At 37.5% G+C, this 26,600-nt stretch overlaps 1 protein-coding gene across 13 annotated transcripts in view; it reads left to right on the forward strand.

Moving 5' to 3' along the window:
• The window catches only part of LOC146470611 (ectin-like), a 61,015-nt gene that overhangs the window by 11,265 nt on the left and 23,150 nt on the right, over positions 1-26,600 (forward strand). For 5 of the 13 annotated variants that reach the window (XM_085121789.1, XM_085121790.1, XM_085121792.1 and 2 more), the window contains exons 4-11: positions 237-263; positions 792-821; positions 1,802-1,924; positions 3,535-3,561; positions 4,090-4,119; positions 5,108-5,230; positions 5,577-5,603; positions 25,065-25,094. In XM_085121789.1, the coding sequence (XP_084977915.1) occupies positions 237-263; positions 792-821; positions 1,802-1,924; positions 3,535-3,561; positions 4,090-4,119; positions 5,108-5,230; positions 5,577-5,603; positions 25,065-25,094 (417 nt within the window). Of the gene's footprint in view, positions 1-236; positions 264-791; positions 822-1,801; positions 1,925-2,023; positions 2,118-3,534; positions 3,562-4,089; positions 4,120-5,107; positions 5,231-5,576; positions 5,604-6,360; positions 7,264-8,936; positions 9,573-11,896; positions 12,326-16,523; positions 16,597-22,103; positions 22,254-22,784; positions 22,802-23,202; positions 23,323-24,477; positions 24,505-24,651; positions 24,679-25,064; positions 25,095-26,600 lie in introns of those variants that run through there. The other 8 variants (XM_085121783.1, XM_085121782.1, XM_085121784.1 and 5 more) reach the window with 6 other exon arrangements.

Raw genomic sequence — 26,600 nt, forward strand, 5'->3', positions numbered from 1 at the left:
CTCTTGTCCGTTTTATTGTGAGTTATTCCAGTGGTGGTCAGATTCCCGGCAAGAATTTGCCACCGGACACGATTGAAAAAATATACTGTGGAACACTAAAGAAATTCTAGTCAATAAATTGCCGTTATTTTAGAAGGCTAACTTCGATTCGGATGTTATTCATGTAAAAGATCTTTTGTTTGAGTTGAGTACTATCGCCCCGGTAACTTGTTCTGACTTTGTTCTTGTTGTTCCAGCGCCAGAACCGACCACTACCCCACCAGGTAATGCTTTTAGCATTGTGTAACATAACATTTACACTGTCATATTATTCTAATCACTTTTTTCTAAAGTTTTCCATATGCCGACTATGATGTTTAGTATTAACACTACGTTACAACATTCTTTAAATAATTATATCATCTTGAATTTCCCAATTTTCTTAAAATAAAAGAGCTCGACGTGTGCATAGAATGTTTAAATAGCCTGTTAATAATAAGTGAATTAAAAGTAAAGATTTGTAATAATAATCATCATCATCATCATCATTATTATTATTATCATTATTATTATAGTCTTTATACGGGTAGCCCAGCAAGGCAGCAAGGAACGGAAACGTTAATTCATTACTCGTTAACTCATTAACGTTAATTCATTACATTGAAAGCTTAGTTATTAGACAGTGATACCCTTTGCAATCATGTGTTTGAGCCACGTGTTTTCCCTTAAATGTAACGACGATACATGAGGTTCATCCTTTTTGTTTTTCTTTTTCCTCTCTTTTTTATTTCCTTTCTTTTTCTCTTTCTCAGCAACAACACCGGCACCTGTTACAATTCCAGGTTAGTTTCCTTGTAAACGTGTGTTTTCTCCAGTTGTTTGAGTTATAAGCAAGTGAAGAATACCAAGATAAGGTGACAATTTCAAACACCGGACCAGGTTTGAATAAAGCTAATATTTGAATTTTTAGCCGGTTTTTACCAAAGACCCATTATTTATCCCCTAATTCATCATTTTCAGAAATCATATCTTTGACTGGTAGCAAGAGTTGCCACTCAGCCATATTTTTTTTTTTTGGTGAAATCTTTACAATGTACATTTCATTTCTCAAAAACTATTTGACATATTATGCACAAATTCTCAGCGATTACTAAATTTTCCCACCGCTGTCAATTTATAGGGTGCGTTTATTTGTAGCTAGGGTCGATTTTTATACTAATGCAAGGCTAAACATGTAAAGAAAGCTCCTCCTATAGTGTTTGGATATGTGTAAAATATTTAGTATTTTTTCCATACTGAAAAATACAGCAAAATACAGCATTAGATTGTTATCATTACAAGCGTAAGTTCTTCAATTTAATGATTCATAACAAACATCACATTTGCAAACCTCCTTCACAATAGTGATTTTCATTGTTTTTGTTTCATAAATTATTACTGAGTTTGAGAAGCCACACCTTTCACGCGCCGTTCAATGCAGCGCGGAGTTGTTTGGCAGGGATACATTGTCTAAATCTTTTTTTACTCTTTTTTTTTTTTTTTTTTCGCAATGCAGAATGTAGAGGTGTGGTAAACCTTGCCGCATCATACAGGTCAATGCAGCACGTTGTACACGACTTTCGCCGAAACCTTTAGCTGCGGCTTAATGTTGGACTCGTAGCCAAATTTCATTGAACATCACGCAACAATTGCACGGCAAAAAATTCCTGTCAAATATTGCGTAATATCGGTGCTCAAATAACACGTCTACAAATATAATATGAGAGAAATCAAACACGCGGTTTCTCCCTTTCTCAGTAATATGTTCTATTTTCTTTCTTAGTGTGTGGACCAGACCAGACTGACAGCGAACTTTCACAGTGTCAACTTTTCAGGACGTTAGGTTTCTGTTCCACAAACGCTGTAGTGAGGGGAAGCTGCCCAGTCACTTGTGGAGTCTGTCGACGTGAGTTACATACCTGCTTAAACAGCAAACTCTCTTGTTGTGGAACATATCCCTTCCTTATACTTTGTGTGTAGACCAGACCAGAATGAAAGGTTTGAAGCTTCAACCTGTCAAATGTTACAGTCTTTTCGTCTTTGTTCGGACGAGATTAACGTGCTGCCAAACTGTCTCGTCACTTGTGGAGTCTGTCGACGTGAGTGACTTGACACAATAAGTTTTACAAAATCAATCTATCTACACACAGAGTAGCTCACCGATTCAACTCACATTCATTGTAGCTGAAACAAAATTTTCACTACACCAGGAAGATTCCATTTTCTTTCCTTTCCTTTAGGTAAATGTTGACAGTTTACATAACATTTTAGTGAGTATTTTCTCCCAGAACAACGAGGAAATCGAAGAAAAGATTGCATTGTTTCTCGGGATTAAATTTTTGATGCCAAGCGGGCGGGCAACGGGTAATCCCGAGCGGGCAAGATAGCTCCATCTTGCCCGCTCGGGTAGCCAATCCCAGCGCAGGATTTGACTCATCTTGCCCGCTCGCGGAGCCAGCCATATAATAATTGTAAATATTGACACCATTGGTAACCCATTCGTTGTAATAATTCTCCCACCTAGCTTTGTAATGTCAGACGAAGAGCCACCTTTGGGGAAATGCTGATATTATTATTATGGTAGTAAAAACTTCTGGATGCCTATTGTTATTATTATTATTATTATTATTATTATTATCATTATCATTATCATTAGCATTATTATTATTATTATTATTATTATTATTATTATTATTATTATTATTATTATTAGTGTCTGGTTTGAAGGTAAATCCCAACAAAACGGAAGGTATGTGGGTTGGTTCCTCAAGACAAAACAAAACAAACCCCTTCAATATCAAATGGCCAAATGAACTAATTAAATCACTCGGTGTATTCTACCCTTATGACCAAAAATTGTTGCACGAAAAAAAGTTTATTGAAAAACTCGATAGTATTAAGAATTCGATCAATATTTGGTCCTCTAGAGGTCTCTCTCTATATGGAAAAGTAACAATAATCAAGGCTTTGATTATTCCAAAGATCATTTATGTTTTTTCGTTGCTTCCAACCCCTATTGAAGTTATCAAAGCCTTAAATACGTTATTCAAGTTTTTGTGGAAGGGCGTTGACAAAGAAACAAGACTGTCCGTAATAAATGAGTATGAGAAGGGTGGTTTAAAAATGATGGATTTGGAATGTTTAATCAAATCCTTAAGATTAGCTTGGTTGAAAAAAACTTTTGGCATAAATAACGGAGCTTGGAAGTGTTATTTATTAAACTTATTGCAGGGATTTGACGGTCCATTATTTTTCCACAGCAATTATGATTCTACTCAATCTCTTGTCCGTTTTATTGTGAGTTATTCCAGTGGTGGTCAGATTCCCGGCAAGAATTTGCCACCGGACACGATTGAAAAAATATACTGTGGAACACTAAAGAAATTCTAGTCAATAAATTGCCGTTATTTTAGAAGGCTAACTTCGATTCGGATGTTATTCATGTAAAAGATCTTTTGTTTGAGTTGAGTACTATCGCCCCGGTAACTTGTTCTGACTTTGTTCTTGTTGTTCCAGCGCCAGAACCGACCACTACCCCACCAGGTAATGCTTTTAGCATTGTGTAACATAACATTTACACTGTCATATTATTCTAATCACTTTTTTCTAAAGTTTTCCATATGCCGACTATGATGTTTAGTATTAACACTACGTTACAACATTCTTTAAATAATTATATCATCTTGAATTTCCCAATTTTCTTAAAATAAAAGAGCTCGACGTGTGCATAGAATGTTTAAATAGCCTGTTAATAATAAGTGAATTAAAAGTAAAGATTTGTAATAATAATCATCATCATCATCATCATTATTATTATTATCATTATTATTATAGTCTTTATACGGGTAGCCCAGCAAGGCAGCAAGGAACGGAAACGTTAATTCATTACTCGTTAACTCATTAACGTTAATTCATTACATTGAAAGCTTAGTTATTAGACAGTGATACCCTTTGCAATCATGTGTTTGAGCCACGTGTTTTCCCTTAAATGTAACGACGATACATGAGGTTCATCCTTTTTGTTTTTCTTTTTCCTCTCTTTTTTATTTCCTTTCTTTTTCTCTTTCTCAGCAACAACACCGGCACCTGTTACAATTCCAGGTTAGTTTCCTTGTAAACGTGTGTTTTCTCCAGTTGTTTGAGTTATAAGCAAGTGAAGAATACCAAGATAAGGTGACAATTTCAAACACCGGACCAGGTTTGAATAAAGCTAATATTTGAATTTTTAGCCGGTTTTTACCAAAGACCCATTATTTATCCCCTAATTCATCATTTTCAGAAATCATATCTTTGACTGGTAGCAAGAGTTGCCACTCAGCCATATTTTTTTTTTTGGTGAAATCTTTACAATGTACATTTCATTTCTCAAAAACTATTTGACATATTATGCACAAATTCTCAGCGATTACTAAATTTTCCCACCGCTGTCAATTTATAGGGTGCGTTTATTTGTAGCTAGGGTCGATTTTTATACTAATGCAAGGCTAAACATGTAAAGAAAGCTCCTCCTATAGTGTTTGGATATGTGTAAAATATTTAGTATTTTTTCCATACTGTAAAATACAGCAAAATACAGCATTAGATTGTTATCATTACAAGCGTAAGTTCTTCAATTTAATGATTCATAACAAACATCACATTTGCAAACCTCCTTCACAATAGTGATTTTCATTGTTTTTGTTTCATAAATTATTACTGAGTTTGAGAAGCCACACCTTTCACGCGCCGTTCAATGCAGCGCGGAGTTGTTTGGCAGGGATACATTGTCTAAATCTTTTTGTTTACTCTTTTTTTTTTTTTTTTTTCGCAATGCAGAATGTAGAGGTGTGGTAGACCTTGTCGCATCATACAGGTCAATACAGCACATTGTACACAAATTTCGCCGAAACCTTTAGCTGCGGCTTAATGTTGGACTCGTAGCCAAATTTCATTGAACACATGTGCGCAACAATTGCACGACAAAAAATGCCGCAGTATCAAGTATTTCCTAATATCGGTGCTCAAACAACACGTCTACAAATATAATATGCGAGAAATTAAGCACGCAGTTTCTCACTTTCTCACTAATATGTTCTACTTTCTTTCTTAGTGTGTAGACCAGACCAAAATGAAATTTTGGACGCTTCAACCTGTCAACTGCTCCAGTCTATTGGTTTTTGTTCAGACGTAAACGTGCGGTCAAACTGTCCCGTCACTTGTGGAGTCTGTCGACGTGAGTTACACACCTGCTTAAACAACAAACTTTCTTTTTGTGGGACATATCCCTTCCTCATACTTTGCTCAAAACGTGAAGTCAAATCTAGTAGTCATACTCGTACTAGAATCAATTGATCTCTACTATCTGTAGTAATGACAACCTATTTACAAGGATGCTACATATTGTCAATTACAAGCTTCCTGTTCTATTGCTGCAGACACGTTCACGATCACCATACAATGCGCAAAGAAATCTTTTTGAAAGAAGAAGATATGTTTAAGCTTATGTTATCGGACGTGTGTGAAGATAGTCACGCTTCAAATGTTGAATAAAAACATTAAAATCCTTTATTCTGTTTCAGCGCCACCTCCCACTACAGCTCCACCAGGTAAGACTCCAAGCTGTTTTCCCCTGACTTCAAAAAGATGATCTCGTAACAGAGTTAACGTTAACCCTTTAAGTCCTAACAGTGATCAGCATCAAATTTCTCCTTGTAATATAAATGCTTATTCAACCTCTGAAGTCATGAGAATTAAGGATGTGATCACTCAAGGTGAATTGTGTTGACGTTTTAATAACGTTTCCCCAGTACTTTTATAAGAAAAGTATTATTAGGGACAGGATAGGAGAATTTATTCTTTGATATTAGGGGTTAAAGGGTTTAAAGGCGCGACTTCAAGTGCTTTTGTGTCACAGGATGAAGGTCCCGGAGATTCGTAAAATAAACAACTGTGCCCGCCATCTGACCCAGGGAACAGTTTTTTCTTGTATGGACCTACCTAGGCCAGTAAATAACGGGTTTGTTTGTTTGTTTGTTTGTTTGTTTTTTTCTTAACTATATTTGCTGATCGCTGGCCCAAAATGAGATTTTGCACGTCTGTCATGGTGAAGCTTAGTAAGATTTCTTCGTTCACATTTTCTTTCGTTTAAAGCCTGCTTCACCTGGATAATAAATTTCAAGTTCAATTTTGTTGTCTCCTTGCGCCATCACCTACCGCGTTGATCTACTGATGAGACTGCAAGTTTGGAACGACTGGACAAAAAGTCTTTCCATTTGACTCGGAAAGGTTTCCGAAATTTCCAACCGACACGTTTGGCTTAATGGAAATTAGACTAATTTCAATCTGCCCATATTTCTTTCACAGAGACTACCCCATCATCCCCGACAACTCCTGAAGCCACAACCACTCAACCGCCTGCGACAACGCCTGAAAACGCAACCACTGGACCGTCCCCGACAACGCCTGAAAACGTAACCACTGGACCTCCCCCGACAACGCCTGAAAACGTAACCACTGGACCTCCCCCGACAACGCCTGAAAACGTAACCACTGGACCGCCCCCGACAACTCCTGAAAACGCAACCACTGGACCGCCCCCGACAACGCCTGAAAACGCAACCACTGGACCGCCCCCGACAACGCCTGAAAACGCAACCACTGGACCGCCCCCAACAACGCCTGAAAACGTAACCACTGGACCTCCCCCGACAACGCCTGAAAATGTAACCACTGGACCGCCCCCGACAACTTCTGAAAACGCAACCACTGGACCGCCCCCAACAACGCCTGAAAACGCGACCACTGGACCGCCCCCGACAACGCCTGAAAACGTAACCACTGGACCGCCCCCGACAACTCCTGAAAACGCAACCACTGGACCGCCCCCGACAACGCCTGAAAACGCAACCACTGGACCGCCCCCGACAACTCCTGAAAACGTAACAACTGGACCTCCCCCGACAACGCCTGAAAACGCAACCACTGGACCGCCCCCGACAACGCCTGAAAACGTAACCACTGGACCGCCCCCGACAACGCCTGAAAACGTAACCACTGGACCGCCCCCGACAACGCCTGAAAACGTAACCACTGGACCGCCCCCGACAACGCCTGAAAACGTAACCACTGGACCACCCCCAACAACGCCTGAAAACGTAACCACTGGACCGCCCCCAACAACGCCTGAAAACGTAACCACTACTCCACCAACCCCGACAACTACCGGTCAAAACGAAACCACCACACCGCCAACTCCGTCACCACCAGGTAATCCTTAAGATAATTCTAAACCAGTTGCTTCTTAATTCCAGCCTTCCTCAATTTGATACTTTTTGCCCTCATATTGTTCATTTTATTCAAAGTTTTTTCCAAAACTCCAGCAAGAAAAAAGAAGCAAAAAAAGTCTAGCCTGCAGGTAGCAAGAGCTAATTTAGACGGGCCAGACTTACAACTATTAAAATATAAAATTAATATTATTATATTTATTACAATCAAGACATTTAGAACGATACAAACAGAATTAGGGAACGTAAAGAAATCACACGGTAAGCAAAAAAGTTGAAAAATAAATGAGTTGTAACTAATTAGCTAGACCAATTTTCTGTATTATAATAGGCGTTTTGCTATATTCATTTTCATTTGCCAAAATATCGAAGAGAACCCGGCGAATTTCTCCTTTGAATTCTTTCTCGGACAAATCTCTTATACGCCGCGGTATCTCATTTCACAGTCTTACGCCAAATCGTGAAAAAGAACGTTTGTTTGTTGGGTTTAAAATATTGGTATTAACACCCCGAGCTTCAAGGGAACGCAGAAAAATTGCTCCTAGCTTGCTTTAAGGTAGTGAACCCATAAGGCAACGGACTGCTTAGCCTTGTGGCCTAAGCCCAACTGAACTAAAAGGGCCACGGTAAGATAAGGGAAACCTTTTTCGTTTCTTCGGTATATCCGCCATGTATCTTTATGGTGTAAGAGTTTCAGCCGATTCCCCTTGAGTATGCAGAGCGCTGGAGTAGGTTTTTAAACATGACTCAACGACCATGATTCAACTGTCATAATTTTGCCATGCATTTACTCAGTATTGAGGAAACCTCACTCAGAAATGATTTGAAGGTAATATGGAAACTTCTGAAGTAAAAACGCCATAACAAGATAAATGATTTGTGAATTTTCCGTCGATTATGGACGAATCATGAGGTACAGATCACAGTGGACAAATTACGTTTCAAAACATATGGCTCTACATCCCGTTTGGGGACCTTCTTGGAATAATTGTTGCTGTTCTACCTGTTTCTTCAAATCCTGACCCAAAATAGGTCACTGAGTTGCCATACCTATTTCAACGGAAAATTCGGCTCTGAATCGATAGCCGTTACTTGACTTGAAGTGTTCGTATCTGAGGGGCGAGTTCCACTGGTCTATATTTTTACACGCAATAGAGGTTATTGGGACACTAAACAGAATGTTACGCAAAGAAACTGACATTGACACAGCTGCAATGTTCCACTAAGGTTTTATCCTGAATTTCCTCTGGGAATAGGCCATTTCCGAGTTGCTGCAAGCCTCATTATGAAAGCGAGGCTTTCATTCATATGCAATCAAAACTAATTTTAATATCAAAAGCTTTGCACTTAGCCTCTCTTCAATAATGAGGTTGACATTAACTCAGAAATGGAAAGATTATTCGCTTTTGCGGTTAAGGTCTTTTAACGGCTAACTCCAGTGTAACAATATAGCATACCCATACCCAATTTTAGACGAAAAAAGCAAGGTGTGTGACAAAACTTCTGAAAAAAAAAAACAGTTCAAAAGCGATAGTGTGTAAAGCGTATATAGGCAAGCAAGTCAAAGGCGTGAAGAGGTCAGTGAAATCGTCTTTACTACCCACGTTACTAGAACCTAAGAAGAAATTAAAATGTTTCCGTATTTCTGTGTTGCAGTTTGTTGCATCTTTGTAACCTTGGTGGTATATGCTGGCCGTCAAGATCCACGGTGGCTGATTAGCTCGAACGATATATATTACAACTACACCTGTGAACAAATCCTGTGGAACATTACTCAAGCGAGAAATCGTAGCCTCCTTGATCCCCACTCGTGCATTCCACCCAAAACGGGCTACAAAGGATTTTTAGTACAGACGGGGCTTGAAGAAGATTTGATCATAGGCAATGAGACGATTCCTCTACAACTGCTGTTGCTTTATACCATGCCAGAACGATTGCAGCCGACTGTCTCCTTCCGCCAGGGAATCAGGAGTGAAATCGTTTCCAGAAAAGTAGCAGCAGATTGTCCAGCCGCAAGAAAACGACGCAAGCGTTTTCTTCCACTGGCGTTTGAGCCAGATCCGTGGAGCACCGACGAAAGAACGAGACGACTAAACAACTGCTATAATTACGCAACCAACTTAACGACAAACAGCTACGCACAACCTGGTAGAGGAGGTGGTGGTCTATTTTACCCATTGGTCACTGCTGACGCAATACGAGATGCTGCAATAAAGGATGGTTTGGTTGCGTTCAACCCCAGTGACGTCTATATCGGAGAAACTCACATAGTGGCACTTTTTGTTACTAATGGTAAGCAACTACACCCATAAATGCAGCGATAAACGTTACAGATTGTACCTCGAAACAGCTGTCAAAGTGAAATTTGCTGCAAAAAAAGGATGGTTTAGATGTGTTGAACTACAACTTTGCAGTTTATTCTGTCCACTGTTGCATTCGTGGTCTCTATCATGTCGCTGTCTTGTTAATTTTCTACCCAGTCAGATCAGGTTTGCAGTTATTTCAGTTACTTGTATATTTATTTGTAACTGATTAGATCTTTCACAGCTCAGTGGATCCTGCAAATACTTGCAGCAGGTCCTTTGTTTATTCTTTGCAGATTGTAGCATTTCACGAAGGCACCATTTGCATCTCTGTCCAAAAAAAAAAAAAAAAATAATAATAATAATAATAATAATAATAATAAAAACATATTTATACAGGATGACCATTTCAGTTATAAAAACTGCTATCAACATGGGTCCTGCGTTAAAAAAAAACTAGATCTAAAAAAGCTATATAAGAAATCGAGAAACGAGAAATCATCCACATGAAAAGAGATAAAAGGACTAAAACTAGGATTCACATACAATTATTAAAAATATCTGCCCCTTTACAAAAAAACGCTCTTTTAGTCGATTTCAATTTAACCCTATCAATAACTAGTTTGTTCTTATTCTTAATATCATAATCATGAATATCATGTCGTTTAAGTTGAAAGTAATTTTAAAAATAATTTGAGGCCGTTCCCTTGAGGCTCTTTTCAACCAGTTTAGCAACGCAGTTTTCTCTTCTTCTCGTAAGGATGTCCCAACCAAGACTTGTAACCATCTGTTCGGTGGACAAATGGGCAGTATTCAAGACTATTCTATCACCTCGTCTTTGTAAACATTCCAGACCTTCTTCATTCCCTTTACCACATCTATCAGTGATCAGTATCAAATTTCTCCTTGTAATATCAATGCTTATTCAAACCTGAGGTCATGAGAATTAAGGATATGATCAACCAAGGTGAATTTTCTTGATATCGTAATAATTTCCCCTCAGTACTTTTATAAGAAAAGTATAGGGTAAAGATAGGAGAATTTGTTCCTTGATATCAGGGGTTTAAAATGGGTTAACATATGATTGCAACGCGTGGATAAAGATAAGGATTTTGTTGTCGACAGCAGCCTCAACAAACATAATACACATTCTTTTCTATTTTTTCAGAAAAACGTCTAATTTTGGGGCTGAGGCTGAACGTTCTAGTTTTACTTATTTATTAATATTTTAATATTTATTTATCTATGTTTTTTTGGAAATTTGAACCTGAAAACGTTGTAGGCCACCTGTTGTACTAATATTTCTATAAATTAACGCGTAAGTGACCACGAATCTATCACCTTTACTAGCCGTACCGTTTTTGATGACGTTTTTAGTAGTTTTGTTATACTTTCAGCAGTTTTGAATGAAAAAAAAAATACAGAGACAAACTAAGATTGTCTTCAATGATTAACCTAATGTAGTGGTTCATTGAAGTTCACTATTGTTAAAATACGTTGCTTTAAACTTCGGGGATTTTACCCGTATTCATACCCCTCGCTCTTAACAGACTGGCTGCCACCCTCGGGTATGTTGTAATTAAGTTCTTAAAAGTTTTGTTATTCTCGGGTTCAATCTCCTTATTCAAACTTCAAACTTCAGACTTTAATAATAATCACTCCTTGCAAGGCTTTTCAGTAACTATTTACAATATGAATCACTAATACTAATATCAGTTCGAAACCAATAAAATATACTAATATCTACATATCTACCAATTGGCTGCTAATCATTTGACAAATTGCCTCTTTCATTCAGCATGTTGGTTTTCAGAGAACATTTGAAGGCCTTGACTGAGGTGGAGGATTTAAACCTTCGTCTAAAGAGTTCCATAGAGAAACTTCTCTAAAGGCAAATGTGCGTTGACCGCTACAAGTCTTATATGAAGGGATATGAAGCTTATTATTACCACGAGTTGTGCGATTAAAAAATGAAGGTTCTTAAAAAAACGTTCTTATTAAAAGGTCGTACCCGAATGCAGCCAAATATCGACGCAATTCAATTAACAATTATTCCACAAGCGCGCGTTGGATAAGGTAGATTATAGGCTATAATCATCTCATATCCAACTAGCGCGAGTGGAATAATTGTTTCATTTAAAAACAAATCAAGAGATATTGCTAGATCTGGCTAATTTCGCTTTGCAACGAACAACGAGATGATAATTTAAGAGTCATGCCTCATATACTATGGTCGCTAAACCAAACAAATCTCTGGAATTGCATTACACAATGATCCAGTTTGTAACAATCCTTTTTATTTGCTTTCTTTAGATACCTGCGGAGGCGACTTCCATTTTTACCGTCTGGATAAGAATAATACATGGTCTCACAAACCTGGACAAACCCGGGTTACAAACTTGGATGACTCAAAGAATATCATCACTGACCCCAGAACTGCAGACACCGGCAACTACATGTTTGTTCAGCGCATGGTTGTTGACAGAAATAGCACACTGACAGTCATATAAAAGTTAGAAGTCGAGATATTTCAGAAACCAATGCAAAATTGCCGGCAACGACCAGACTGAGGGTTTTGATATATGAATGTAAACTTTGACCAGTAAAGGTCCCAATTAAGGTAATACAATGTCATACAATAGGCTGGTGGACTTGTATCTCGCTAATAACCTCCTTATTATAAACGGAAATGAAAGTATGTTACGCATTTTGGAAAATAAAGCTTAAACTTTTGTTGTTATTGTTGTTGTTGTTGTTGTCCAAGAGTCGTACCTGTTTCAAAGTCCTCTTAAAAGAGTCGCTTATCTCCAACTACTGACTGGCTCATTGATGTACTTTATTTTCCAGTTTTTGCGTGTGCACTTCCACTTGTTCATTGTTATTTTTGTGTGTGCATGTGTATGTGAATGGTAAATCGTGTCCTTAGTTCTATTTTAATTTTTACGGCAATAACTGTCCAAATTCCCGCGCGCTGATTGGCTCGTAGCTATTGTCTATAAGAGTACAGACAATAAAAATGACGTCAGATGTAACGCACGCGCTTTCTCAACGAAAAAAATAGCCAATTCTGCTCGTACGTTTTCCAAGTTATTGTAAAAAACAAATCGACGGCAGTTTTCTATGGTCTATACTCTTATAGACCATAATATGACGCCATAAAATGCCCAAAACTTGGCAGTGAAACCACTCGCCTGCGGCTCGTGGTTCCACTTAGATTTGAACATTTTTTGACGTCATTTTATGGTCTATAAGAGTATTAAGACCATAGAAAACTGCCGTCGATTTGTTAAGCAGGGTATTTGCAAATTTTTCCGCTTGGCCCAGCCACTTAGCTCGATTTGCTTGCTGTTTCTGAGTGGCTGTGCCCTCTTCCTTAGTAATTTTTGTTTCTTGAATTTATAATTATAATTTATATAATTTATAATTTTTAAATAATTTATAATTATTTATAATTTATATACTGTATAATTTCTGAGCACGAATAAAGATTGTTGTTTGTTGTTTGTTTTGCTTGTTTGTTGAGCTCGATCCACCCTTAACTGAATACACAGAGGCCCGGTTCAAACGTCGCACTTTACATGTGGCTAACGTATAAAAAAATTAACAAAACCAATAGCTTTTGTTCATTGACATTAGAGTCGGTGTTGGTACCTTAGAATAGAATTTTCCTCAAACTAGGAAGGGTTAGGGTTTGGGGTTTAGGGATTAGGATTAGGTTAGGGTAAGGCTTTATGTTATTGTTTGTATTACGGCCCCTAACTGTAGCCCTGACCTTCCATGGCTTGCTCAGTATACTCTAAACAGCACCGGCAACACACTTTCATCTTAACTTACTTAAAGTAAAATGTGTGGAGGCTGACTCTGACAAATTCTGGAGGTCCGCTATTGAAGTTTCCCAGTTTTGAAAATGGAAAAAGTGTCGGCGGGTCAGTTGAGCGAACGTGGATTACGCTCTTGAATTGTAATCCATCAAACTCGGAGTTAGCGATAGGGGGAGCAGGGATGGCACAGAGGTTAGAGCACTTGCCTCCAACCAATGTGGCCCGGGTTCGATTCCCGGACTCGACGTCATATGTGAGTTGAGTTTGTTGTTGTTCCTCGTCCTTGCTCCGAGAATTTTTCACCGGGTTCTCCGGTTTTCCTCCCTCCACAAAAACCAACATTTCCACATTCCAATTCGATCTGGAATCCGAGGGCCACAGGTTGTCAGTCGTCAGACTGTTAAGTGTCACCCTCGTTACACAAAGTTGATTTATTTTAGCGAACAGATCATATATGCGGTTCTGTATCATGAAAACCTCAACAATCAGAAAAGGGGGCCGCCCTAAGTAAGAGTGTACCGGTCAATATCCTTGAGGCTTCTCTAGGGGATAAATATATAATAGGCGGCCTCCGAAATTACGCCCAGTTCAGAAAACCCCTGAAAGTAGGGAATTTAAAGTGCCCCTAACCCTTCAATTTGTTTTCTTTTGGTAGATTTCCATATCTGTCAAGAACTCATTTTCGAAAATTTTTTGGAGAAATATTGAATCCTTTTTATTTACGAGCTCTAGAAGTGAAGGCAGTCTTGTCGATATTTTCACCTATCGTTCGCATTAGTCCCCCACTCGGCCAAATATAGAGCGTGACGTAAGAAAAGGACATCGTGCAAAAATATCCGAAGATTCGCGGTAATGCTTCATTTGTAAACAGAGAAAATGGTTGAAAAATGTGTGGTTTTTGGATGCAGCGACTCTCGAAATGTAGAGAAAGGAATCAGCGTGCATAAGATTCCTTCTGAATCCTTCTGAATCCTTCTGGTTTCCCTTTCTTACGTCACAGCTAAGAAAGTGTCAAATATCGGACGCTTCTCATTGGCTTGTTCCTAATGATCCCACGAGACAAAAATTTGTCCAGCGAGGCTTAAAGCGCGAAAAATTTAAAAATTTCAGTAACTTTTAGCGCTAGTAAAAAGAAAAGGATTCAATTTTTCTCAAAAAATTTTTCGAAAATGAGTTCTTCACAGATATGGAAATCTACCAAAAGAAAACAAATTGAAGGGTTAGGGGCACTTTAAGCAGCGACGACGGAAACGCCAACGAAAACGCTACTTGAAAAATGTCTGTGCTGTGTTTTCTTGTTTTTGTTATTTTTTTTAATCGTAGTAATATTCCGGCCTAGCAGACATTTTTAGCAAGTGGAACCACAGTAAGATTAATTTGAGCAGTAGCATTTTTTTTTTCAAGAGTTTACACCCTTACCATAAAGAGTTTTGATTTGATCCAATTGACATAATTGTTTAAATCCTATCCCAAACATGTCCCACCGTTTGAGCAAAAACTAATACTAACGAGTATTGCCTTCGTTTAAGTGCGTCACTTATTCTAAGCATTTGATCCCGTCTAGATCGGCATTTGTTCCAAAATTGTCAAACTAAAATTGAAAAACGCTAACGCCCAATCTAAACCCTCTGCGAAGGAGACACTGACGACATTTGGAACTGAGTTTGTAGATGTTGTTGTTGTGCTGTTGTTATCATATTGGTTGTTTTTGTTATTTTTCTTGTAAAATCCATTGTCTCTTTAATGAGTTTTTTATACTTGTCCGGGCCCCGCATCCCTTAATTGGTGACCGCAATTCCACTTAGCTATTGTTTAAACAGGAAAACAATTTTGATCTAAATTTCTTCGTTTTCCCTGAGTCGTAAGAACGTCCGCGGATTTTGGTCTTCGCTCCTTGTCGCGAGTTCGCACGATTGGTGATTCCTGTATCCCACTGTAAATTTACAGCATTCGAACTAGTAATCGGAAGGTCCATAGGTTCGACTCCTGATAGAAGCACTCGGATTTCCTTTTTTCGAATATGCCTGTGTCACTCACTAAATAACACATCAGTCTCAAAAAATGACCATGCATTTTGCGGTCTAGCTGGTTTTAATATTATTATTACCTTTTGGTATGCAATAATATCGTAGTCGATAACTATCGTGATATTCAAAACTGCAATTAATATAACTAAAAGAATGAATATCGCGTCCTATAACTTCCCCGACTCAATATTTCAATGAGGGCAACTTAAGGTTGATTAATAATGCTGGACAAATTGAGTTGTATTCTTCACTAACATACTTAAGAAATTGAAACTTGATCTTTATATTAACAAACGTAGACAGAAATCTTCATTCCGTTTTAATTTGATAACGGGTAGTTTCTGTTCACAAGAGACAAAGATTAAAAACAAGACAGGATGCCAACGCGGTGATTCTATTTGTTATATCATTTCCCAGGTCTTGTGGTTAGCAAAAATTGTTATTTAAATAAGAAATATATAGTGTTCCTGGATCTGGATGAAAAAACAAAAAGCTTACGCCAAGTACAAAAAACTGGCACTTCATACAGAAAAAAAAATGTTGCTTAACACGAACTGCGATAACCGAGTGTCTCAGTCAGTCATCTGGGATAAGCATTCACTAAACTGTTAATTCAGTCTTTCTCTGTATTGGACCGCAAAATGAATATTGCGGGTTTAGGATTTTTAGAAAAGAAAAAATCTCGCACCTCTGTCTATCAGTTAAATTAGCAAAGAATAGAAGCTTTCGGGATTAAATTAGCTGTGTCAGCAACTTAAATATCAAAGACAGGCAACATGATAAAGTTATTTGTATCATATTTATGAAATTCAAGCTGGCTTATATATTGCAAATGACACTAAGATAACTGTAAATAATACCACCCAACTTTTAAATAAACATTGCATACGAGATTGTGTGTTATAAATTAGGATTTCCCAAATGATATATACGATTCCTCTAGATTGGTAGTTACTTACAGATTTACAATACTAGCTAAAATGGCGAGGCAAGGAATCATGTCAACATTAAATGCTTTACGGCGGCAACACACTGGCAAACGTCCCGTTATATTAAGTATTAGGTGACCGGTACTGGCACTAATACTCATACAATCTTTTTAAATTATTTGCATTCACTCACGCTTGGAGACAGGACTGCTCAAGAACTGAAGACGCTTTCACAGGTAGTGTTTACGGTACGGTACAATGCAATAGATATAGAGTGACGAAAATCGTAGTTTTAATTGATCAATCGAATCAGGTTTCTCAGTCGCTGTAAGGTAAGCTAGTGCATGTGTGATTGATTGTTATGCATTACAAGTCATTACAACCTCGAATACCTAAACAACTTAATATTAACATGTATCTTCAGGTAAATGTCAAGCCAGGTGAGAATCGAAAATACCTTCATGACTGAACCATGGTATTGTCAACTTTAGCTCCTTTTTCGTGATAAATCAAAGGCTTGCAAATAATCTGGTGAAAAAGGAATGTTAAAGTGACCGGTTTCAGTCACCACCCAGACACTCAACAATCAATTAATCATGATCGTATACTGGGTAGACACAGCGAACTGAAGACGAACCCTTCTTAACAGCAAGCTGCAACACCTACACGCACCTCATATTTTCATTCTTACGTGGTCAGGTCCCACAACAGAACCAATCGGTCACCGTTAAATAAAGTGCCGCTATTCATCAGTGTTACTCATTCGGAGCGACTCTTTGAAGCCAACAAATACATCCTACATTATGGACGCAGCACAATACAACTAGAGCTCATCGAGAAATTACGTTAATGCCGTTAAATTAACACACTGCATCGACTTAATACTGTACGCATAATTTCCTTGGGGTATTGCAGTTTACTGAATTTTAGTCGAATTTAATGCAAAGAATCCGGCATAATGTTGTTACTGTCGTGTCCCAAAATTATTTATCCCGTACCCGGTGATGACCTATCAGTTATGCACAATATAACTCTGAAGTGAATAATATCATATCTTTATTCATCTACACATAACACATCAAAACAGTAATAATTGAAAAAAAAAATAGAGTAAATGTAACGGAGAAAGGGCAAAATATAGTTTGAGTAGTTAGAGAGTAAGGAAAATGGGAGACACAACAAGGCAAAGCGAAATAAAATCTTTGACCTCGGTGGAAATCTTATTGTAAATTAGCAACGGCGATAGGATTATCCTTTAATAAGTCAGTTCATAAATCCAAATCAGTGCATTGTCCGGTGTTGTGTAATGCTCCCTCCACCTTTTGCAGAGTTAGGTAATTACATGTATAATAGGTATATATTATGGATGGTCATTAATTATAGTGGTTATCCGGCTTGAATTAGGCCGGCTCTACATCCCTGAGATCAGTGCGATTACAAAAACAAAATGCCTGGAATGAGGCACTCCTAAGGCTTGTGAGAACAGGTCAAGCCATTTGTAGCAACGTTCAACTCGTCTCACTTAATACTCAACTTTTGAATTCAATATTCCGTTTTTTGTTCAATATTTTCAACCTTTGTTTTCAGGATAATTTCAACATTTTGTTCAACATACTTAACTTGTCGTTCAACATTCAACTTTTTTTAAAAAATTCAACTCTCCATTTTCAACATTCAACTCGTCATTCAAGATTCAGCTTTCACGAATCTTTATAATCTTGTTGAGTCAATAAAAGGAGCGACGGCCCTGCAACGATCGTCCACTTGTCTGAAAGAAGACGCTGCCTGATACATGATTTTCTTTCTTATCAGACCAAAGTGGCAGCAATGTATAGCTTATTTTACATAAGAAGAGGCAAAAATTATCTCAAACAAAATGGTCAAAAGTTTATACACCACTCGACAACCAAAGCACTAAAAGCATACCGCCTGCCAGGGTGGCGCAGAGAATAATGCTTCATATAAGCTATAAGTGAAAAGCCTCCTGAAACGAGATGCAATCTGAAGTATCGGTTAAGCCTTAATCGTGTAAACTGCGGTTAAGATTTATGTACATGAATTCTTCATAAATATCAGTTAAATGTAATGTCTTAAATGGTTGGTGAACCATAAGGATGACTGACGCTTTCATGAATACCTCAGAAACATTTTAGTTCAATACTGCTTAATTATCATAAAAAAAAAAACTTTTGAATGCAGAGGTCCACACAACGGAGGAATTAAACTTGCTGGTAATTTTGCCGGATCTCTCTTGTTAAAGACCTCGTGTCAGGCGTCACTTGAACGTGAAAATACAAAACTGAATGCAAGGTTGGCACTACGGCAAAGGGCAGTCTCTGGCCCTGAGGAAGACTAATTCTATTAGTCGAAATATTGGCCACTAATAAATCTGCCCTTTGCCGTAGTGCCAGCCTTGCATTCAGTTTTGTATTAATTATCATGCTGCTAGTAAAATGGTTTTGAATAATTACCATAGATAACTTCATTTCAACCTGCTGTGTAATTCAATCATACAAACCATACTTTATTTTAGTTTTTATAGTGATTTCAGTCTAGAACGGCTTTTTTAAACCAATATTGGCCCTTAAAATTACAAGGTCAATCCCAACTGGCATGAGGCAGACCAGCGGGCTATTTACAAGAGCGGTCAAGGAGCTCAACTCGGGGCTTAGCAGAGAAACAACTCCTGCTTTTTAAGCGGTCAGAGCAGGACTTGAAACCAGGACATCCGGACTTTAAAGTCCAGTGCCCTAACCACTCGACTACGCTGTCTGCCTAGTGGTCTCAAGTCTAGCTTTGATAAGTCCCTATTGTTGACCAAATTCTCCCTTGGTATCAATCCCAGAGCATAATTATATAATTATTTACTTACATCTGCATTCATTACCTTGCAAGGTTTGTATGGGTCTTGAACGCCCCTGATGGAATGCCAAATGCTATTGGTTCAATACCCCGACAAACGACAACAACAATGCCTCTGGACCTATAAAATAATAATAATAATAATAATAATAATAATAATAATAATATATAACGGAAAATAATAAAATAATAGTGGGTGTTACACTCATAGCCTACTTCGCAGATGCTCTTTTGGCTCATCATGCAAGTGACATGCCAAAAGAGTGTCTGCGAGGGAGGCTACTACACTCAGGGCCATTGAAATTGGAAGTCCTCAAAGAGCTGCTACTGCAGAACTGCACTGACTGCCCAAAACTGGTGAACTAAAAAACACGTACATGTACTGTACTTATAAAATTAACTTGGTGTAGTTATTATGTCTATTTTATTGAATAACTTTTCAGTTTACAATTTGTTCTGAAAAATGCTGCGGACAGTGTCTAGGCAACAGTTCCTGGAGTGGGAAAAAAAAAAAGAAAATGTGTGTTTCATTGTCTTAAACTGTAGAATTTTTTGGTGATTTCACAGTTCTGTGATATAATCCACTTCTGACAGTTGGTTAGTACTTTAGTGACATCTTTCTTGTGGGCAAGATCAGAGAGTTCTTTCTTTAGGGTGATGTTGAAATCTCCCAGGAAGTTAAACACTACATTGGTTTACTTGATCTCGTACTCGGGAGATATTATTATTATTATTATTATTATTATTGTTATTATTATTATTATTATTATTATTATTATTATTATTATTATTATTATTATACAGCAGTAAGGATAAGCACAACTTAATAAAATATCTACATGGGGTGCACAGCGTAACCCATGCTGCCAAAAGGAATGTAATCCTTTCCAAATAAAATTGTTCTTATTATTATTATTATTATTATTATTATTATTATTACAAGTGACCGCGAAGAATGCATTAGTTGCCAAAATGACTGTAGTTCTAGCAAAAGTCGAATTTAACTCAATAATGAGTTTTATGGAACAACATTTCCTAGCTGATAATAGGCCCTTTGCAGAACCCAGTCTCAAGGTACAAATATACAGTTGTACAGCTTTTTGTACCACGTGACTGTGGTCTACAAAGGGTCTATTGTCATGAATCTTTTGATCTGTCTGGTTGGTAATTTTAAGGAGTTATGGGTGAATTGCAGTGCCGCCATGTTGGTGGACAAAACTAGTTGCATTTACATATGAAAAGCAATAAAATCTGCAATTCCACAGCAACAAACCAATGAGTGGTGCCGGATCACTTGTAGACCTGGATCAGCAAATTATTTCAAATGCAAAATACTGACGGCAGACTGATCCCAACGGCGGAGGTGACGAGCTTGATAGAAATGTAAATCAAATATATTTCAGTTATTCAAGCCTTTGTTGTTTATTCTATCAAGCTCGTCACCTCCGCCGTTGGGATCAGTCTGCTGTCAGTATTATGTATATGAAAAGCAGTGGGAGTTTGTATCAAAACAAGGTCACCCCAGCCTCGCTTCCAGCCTAACGCAAGGTCACTAAGCACACAACTGAAAAATGGCCTATTGAAAAGTTTAACTGAAAGGTCGATGAAATTTCCAATTCGAGCAGGAATAAAATAGCACTTACCTTTGTTTTCCTCGACAGCTGACTGTCGAATGATCGGTTCACTACTTTTCACAGGAAAAGAACTAAAAAGCAGTAAGCAGTCCGCTCTCTCCGAGAAACGACGAATAACACTTTCAGCGGACGTGATCACCACTGCATGTATGACCTCGGAGAAAACACGCGAAAATTTAGCCTCGTTTTGGACCAAAAATTTCGGCCAGGCTTCCCTCTCGTTTCCAGGGGCGCTTTCCATTCGACCAAAAATTCCGGAAATTCCGGGTTTGGGAGCGAATGGAACAGACATTTTCCGGAATTTCATTCCGAAATTTTGGGTGTACCTCGCGAGGTTGGCCTAAAATTCCGGAAAATCGGAATAACCGGAAAATTCCGTTCCATTCGACCATTCCTGCTCGCGCCCAGTTTCTCAGAGCCCGAAAATCGAGGAAAATAGAGAGGTATCGTGCCCTCAAAGTAGTCGCGGACTCGGTTTACAGTCAACCCAGGTCACGCGTGAACAGTATTTCCAAGAATGAAATGAACATTCGAATTTCTCTTTGTAATGTCCGACGTGTGAATGGAATGTTGGACATTTCTCTGGAAATCGTTCCGAAAAAGACGCATTAACTGAAAAAAAGATTCAAAATATTTGGAAAACAATTGTTATTCTTGAAATATTCAATTTTGCAATGTAAAGAAAAATTCATAGCTTTATACCGTCAATAAGCTAGGGAAATTTATACGGGAACTCTGCAATCTTCAAAACTGATCGACATGTAAATTTCCAAACTCCGTTCAAATTTCAAAAATATCGTTCACGCGTGACCTGGGTTGACTGTAAATTCCTACGCATGTAGGAGCTACCCACACTGAACAGCGTTATGTCGTCGTCCTCGTCCAATACTTCGCTTATTTCAACTTCATAGTCGTCGAGCAACTCTAAAGCAAGTAAAATAGACAAAGAGTCCGCCATTTTTTGATCCCCCTGTTTATTTGGTATTTTCGCGCGAAAATTGGTACGTGATGGACTGGGACGGCTTGGTTCAAACCAACCGGAAAATACTGTTCCATTCGTCACATGGAATACTCGAAATTTCATTCCGGAATTTTTGGTCGAATGGAAAGCGCCCCAGGCTACCACAAATGAAAGATTCCATCTATTCTAGCCGTGAAGGAATCAGAATGAAGGGAAACTGTCAATACCATTATGTCATTATTATTATTATTAGCGTTAATCAATTGATTAATTTTTTTTATTCCAGAGACAAAATGTATATCTTTACCATTGGTTTGGTCTTCGTTGCTTTCCAAGCTGTCTGTTATGGTGCCCCTAGACCAGCATTTCCAGCGCAACATCTTCCAGACGACAACATCTTACAAGAACATCGAGTGGTAAAGCGTCAGGGTTGTATGTATAATTCTGCACTTGTATGATTTTCCCATCCAGACTTAGTACTTAGAGAGCAACCCGAGAAAAACTACCTATCACAGCAACTATTATCAGTTTAGTGAGGCCATCTCACAATTTAGACATAAACATAAAAAAAATCTTTAAGAGACAAACTACAATGGCCGACTCATGCAAGGGCCACTATGATGTTAAAGAACCAAACACACGTCATAACACCACATAAATCCGCCATCTTGGATCTAATTGTTTTATACAATACCCAAGACAAAAAAAAAAGACACTTCGTGAGCGGGCATCACGTTGACTGAGCCGAGTCAAAAACTTTCAAGCAAATTTCCCGACTACTGGAAACATGCAATTCTGATCCTCTAAATTAGAGTATAATTCGAAAAAAATTCACAAACAGTATTTGTATTTTGTTTGGATGCTTACATGCATTCAGTACAAAATAAGGTTCTTTTTTATATTTCATTTTTTTTCCTGTTCGTACTGTCTTTAATTTGCTTTCTTTTTTTTTTTTTCCTTCAATGAGAACACCACAAGTCCCAGGTTAGATCATTAATTACCCGTATAAGCACTTATTGATTACACGTTCAGGTTTTTTTTATTTCCACGTTTTCCAAAACGTTACGGTAATATATAGATACTGAAACAAGTAACAAATGCAGTGGGTTATAAAACTTCTTACACCTAATCTAAAACTAAAACTTTACGTACAATCAACAATGTACTTGGCGAACATTATTTAATGTGAATTAGGATTAAAATAAAACAACTAAATAGATATAGGGGTGATTCACAGTTCTTAATGCTTAGAGGTATATAGAGGTACATAAATTATAGGGGGTAAATTATTTTGATGCACCCATTCTTTCAACCCCAATCTTTCCAATATTACCACTATTATTATCTGATATTTAGCTAATAATATGTCCTATTTTCTTTCTTAGTGTGTACTCAAAACCAGTCTGACACTCCTGGCATAGACTGTCAATTTTTCAAGAATCTTGGTTTCTGTAACAGTGATTTCTTCAGGACAAATTGCCCCATCACTTGTGGATACTGCCGACGTGAGTTACGTTCCAGCTTAAACAACATACTTTCTGAATGTGAATAAGCCATATTGTTTAATTTCCATGAGTATCCCACTCGTAAATACATGGAATAAAATAAGCAAAAGGCAATTTCAACATTTGTAATAACAGAAAAGTAAAAAGATGTTAACATGGTAATTTTCTACAGAGTATATCTTTCGTTTGTTTGCCGGTCACTTTTAGCGTTCTTAATACCTTACTCCTATTCTACTATCAAACTGTCAAACTTTGAAAAAAAATCTTCCTTTCTGTGTGGTAAGGCCAATATAGCTGGTCATGACTTTTCGGTTACTCATGGATTCTGTCGACGTGAGTTACATACCAGATAAAAACAAGAATCGTTTTGAAAGCCAAAAGCAAATGTGCAGTAAAAAATGGTGGAAAACGTAATCTACAGATTCGAAGCGGTAGAAAATTTTAAAAGGTTTTAATAAGGATTATTGTCGCGGCAATAATCAACAATTGAAACGACAGAAAAATTAGAAAGGTGATTATAAAGGGGATTTTGGCAATATTTTCAACATTTTAATTTTCTACAAAAACTAGGTCTTCAAACTGTGTTCCGGTTATTTTTTGCATTCTTTATACATCAAGGCATCTCAGATTCTTCACAAAAACGTTGGCAACTACATGGGCAACATGGTAATAATAACAGCATGGGCAATGATAATGCTAGGTAATCGGGCTCAATAGTAACTTTAAGTCTCCGTTCTTCTAAGGAGTTTTGTTAATATGTGAATGTTAATGATCTTGATAACAGCAATACAGTGGACGAAAAAATGGATTTGGTCCAAATTTGCACTTAGTAAATTTAAGCAAAATTGGGAAAAAGATTTAGCAAACTAGTGGCAAAGGTGGTAAATGCCGCATTTGCATACCCATTTGCTACCCCGTGCAAAACCTATAGCAAATGCGGCATTTACCATCATTGCTACTTGTTTGCTATATCTTTATATAGTCACGACAATGATTAATGTAATGGTACTGGTACGGGCAAGTGAAATGGTAAGGGTAATGCTCATGATAAATACAATTTGTTATTCATTAGCTATAGGTATAACTTTTCCATGGAAACTTTCGCTTTGAAACTGATAGAATCTAAAAGCACCTGTTCTCAAATTTTTGTTGTAGTTCCACCACCAACGACTGCCCCACCAGGTAATCTTTGTTATATCTTAAGTTTTACTTGAAATTTATGATGTCGAATTGTAATGGAAACACGCTTTACGCAATTGCTGTATGCTAACTTTCACTTTGAAACTGATACAAATTTAAAGTTCTTGTTCTGTATTCTTTCTGTTCAAGTGCCACCACCGACGACTTCCCCACCAGGTAATGTTTGTTTCATCATGTAGCTTGAAGTGAATTGCGTGAACTCAATTTATATCTGCCTTGATGTAACGTTCGTCGTGTGTCGATAATGATGCTATAGAACCAGATACAAGACAACAAGCCATAAACCCGCAACCTTGGTTTCTACCATTTTCGACATAAATGTAAAACTTTGTCAATGGCTCCAAAATGAGATAAAGCTGGTAAAAGATATAGCAGGGCTATAGATGAGTCTTTCACTCATTTACTCAACACTCAACACACATTAAAAACTTGAAAGTTTGTAACCAATCATACCACAGTCATAGTTAATAAGTAACGTTCTTTCTATTATTTTGTTTTTGTTTTCTTTTTAATCTCTTTTCTTTGCTTTGTTTTTCCTTCAGTGACAACACCAGCACCTATTACAATTCCAGGTTAGATTATTAATTACTCGTACACGCACTTTCTCCCCGATTATATGGTAACAGGTTTAAGGTTTCAGTTTTTTTCCACGTAATCAAAAAACGTAAAGTAATATAAGAAAATCAGGCTTGTGAACGAAAACCCAGTGGGTTATAAAAAGTTCACACGCCTATTAACTAAATAAAGAAACTCAACGTTTACTTATAAGGTACAATCTACTTCGCAAACAAATAAGGAGGATTCAAATAAAATATGTAAACAGATGAAAGAGGAAATCAAGACTCGACCAGTTACAGGGTAAAAGGGAATAAATTATGCTGATGCTTTTAGCGAGTTTTGCAACCGAGCGTCGCAAAACCTAAATCTACGTGTAAAGGTAAAGCCATGCAAATCTCTATCTCTTTCTCTCGCGTTTTTTCATATATTTTTTCTCTCTCAGTATGTAATATTTGTAAATAAAGTATAGTTAGTAAACTGAAAAAGTATTGTAAGTAATGTTAAAAGCGTATTGTAAATAGGCTAATGTACTGTATGTGTTACAAGTATTTGTATCTTGGTCGTGTTAGTACCCCATTGTAAGTAGTGTTTATTGTTGGAGCAGAGTACAGTATTGTAAGTAATATATACATTAAGTTTTTGTATTGTAATCGGTTAGTAATTGTGTTGCATTAAAAAAATTAATTACTCTGGCCAGTCACACCTGACATAGACAGCGCCATGAACCAATCAGACGTCATTGTTTACATTTTTCCTCATTAGCATACGACTTAACTCATAGAAGCCCTGGTCGCATATATGGACTAAATGCAAAAGTTGAAAGAGCTGATTAAGTTGAGCAATTTGTGCAATTTTCAGCTCTTTGCAAGTAATATTGAAGAAAATATCAGCCATCAAAAACTGCGAAATTGCTGGGTGGCAAAAAAGTTAATGACCCATACATTCTCAGTAAAATTTTGAGTTTTTAAAAGGGAATTTCTCAGAAACCATTCGGTGTATTGGGCTCAAATTTTCAGAGAAAACTGAAACTGTTATTCCCTTTCAATAGACTTTATCATAAATGGCGGGCAATTTATTATTCTTTTCGATGTATGTTAATTAGCCCTACTAACCTCATTTTAGAGTAAAAATTCTATTGAATTTTGCACATGGTAACGAGGCTAGGAAAGCTAACTTTCATGAAAACAAAAGAATTATTTATCGGGCGCTATTTATGAAAAAGGTCTATATTCAGAGTTTTTATTTTATTAGTGTCATCAGATAGTGATAAGCATATGTTAATGAGGCAAAAAGTGTAAACAAAAGTTCGCCTATACATGTAAGTGACGCCAAGCGCGGGAAAACGCGTGCGAGCAAGATTGGTTTTACTTCTTATTGGTTGAAAAAGTGGCGCGAGATTTATCAACCCACCACAGAGTACAGTAAAGCAACACCAAAGCAAACACAAATTACTTTCGACACAATTGAAAACCGCTCTAAACAAGGTGATTTGAAAATAATATATTCAATATTCCTAACCT

Source organism: Pavona decussata, unplaced genomic scaffold (assembly GCF_977016875.1).
Source record: "Pavona decussata unplaced genomic scaffold, jaPavDecu1.1 SCAFFOLD_113, whole genome shotgun sequence".
Classification (NCBI taxonomy): Eukaryota; Metazoa; Cnidaria; class Anthozoa; order Scleractinia; family Agariciidae; genus Pavona; species Pavona decussata.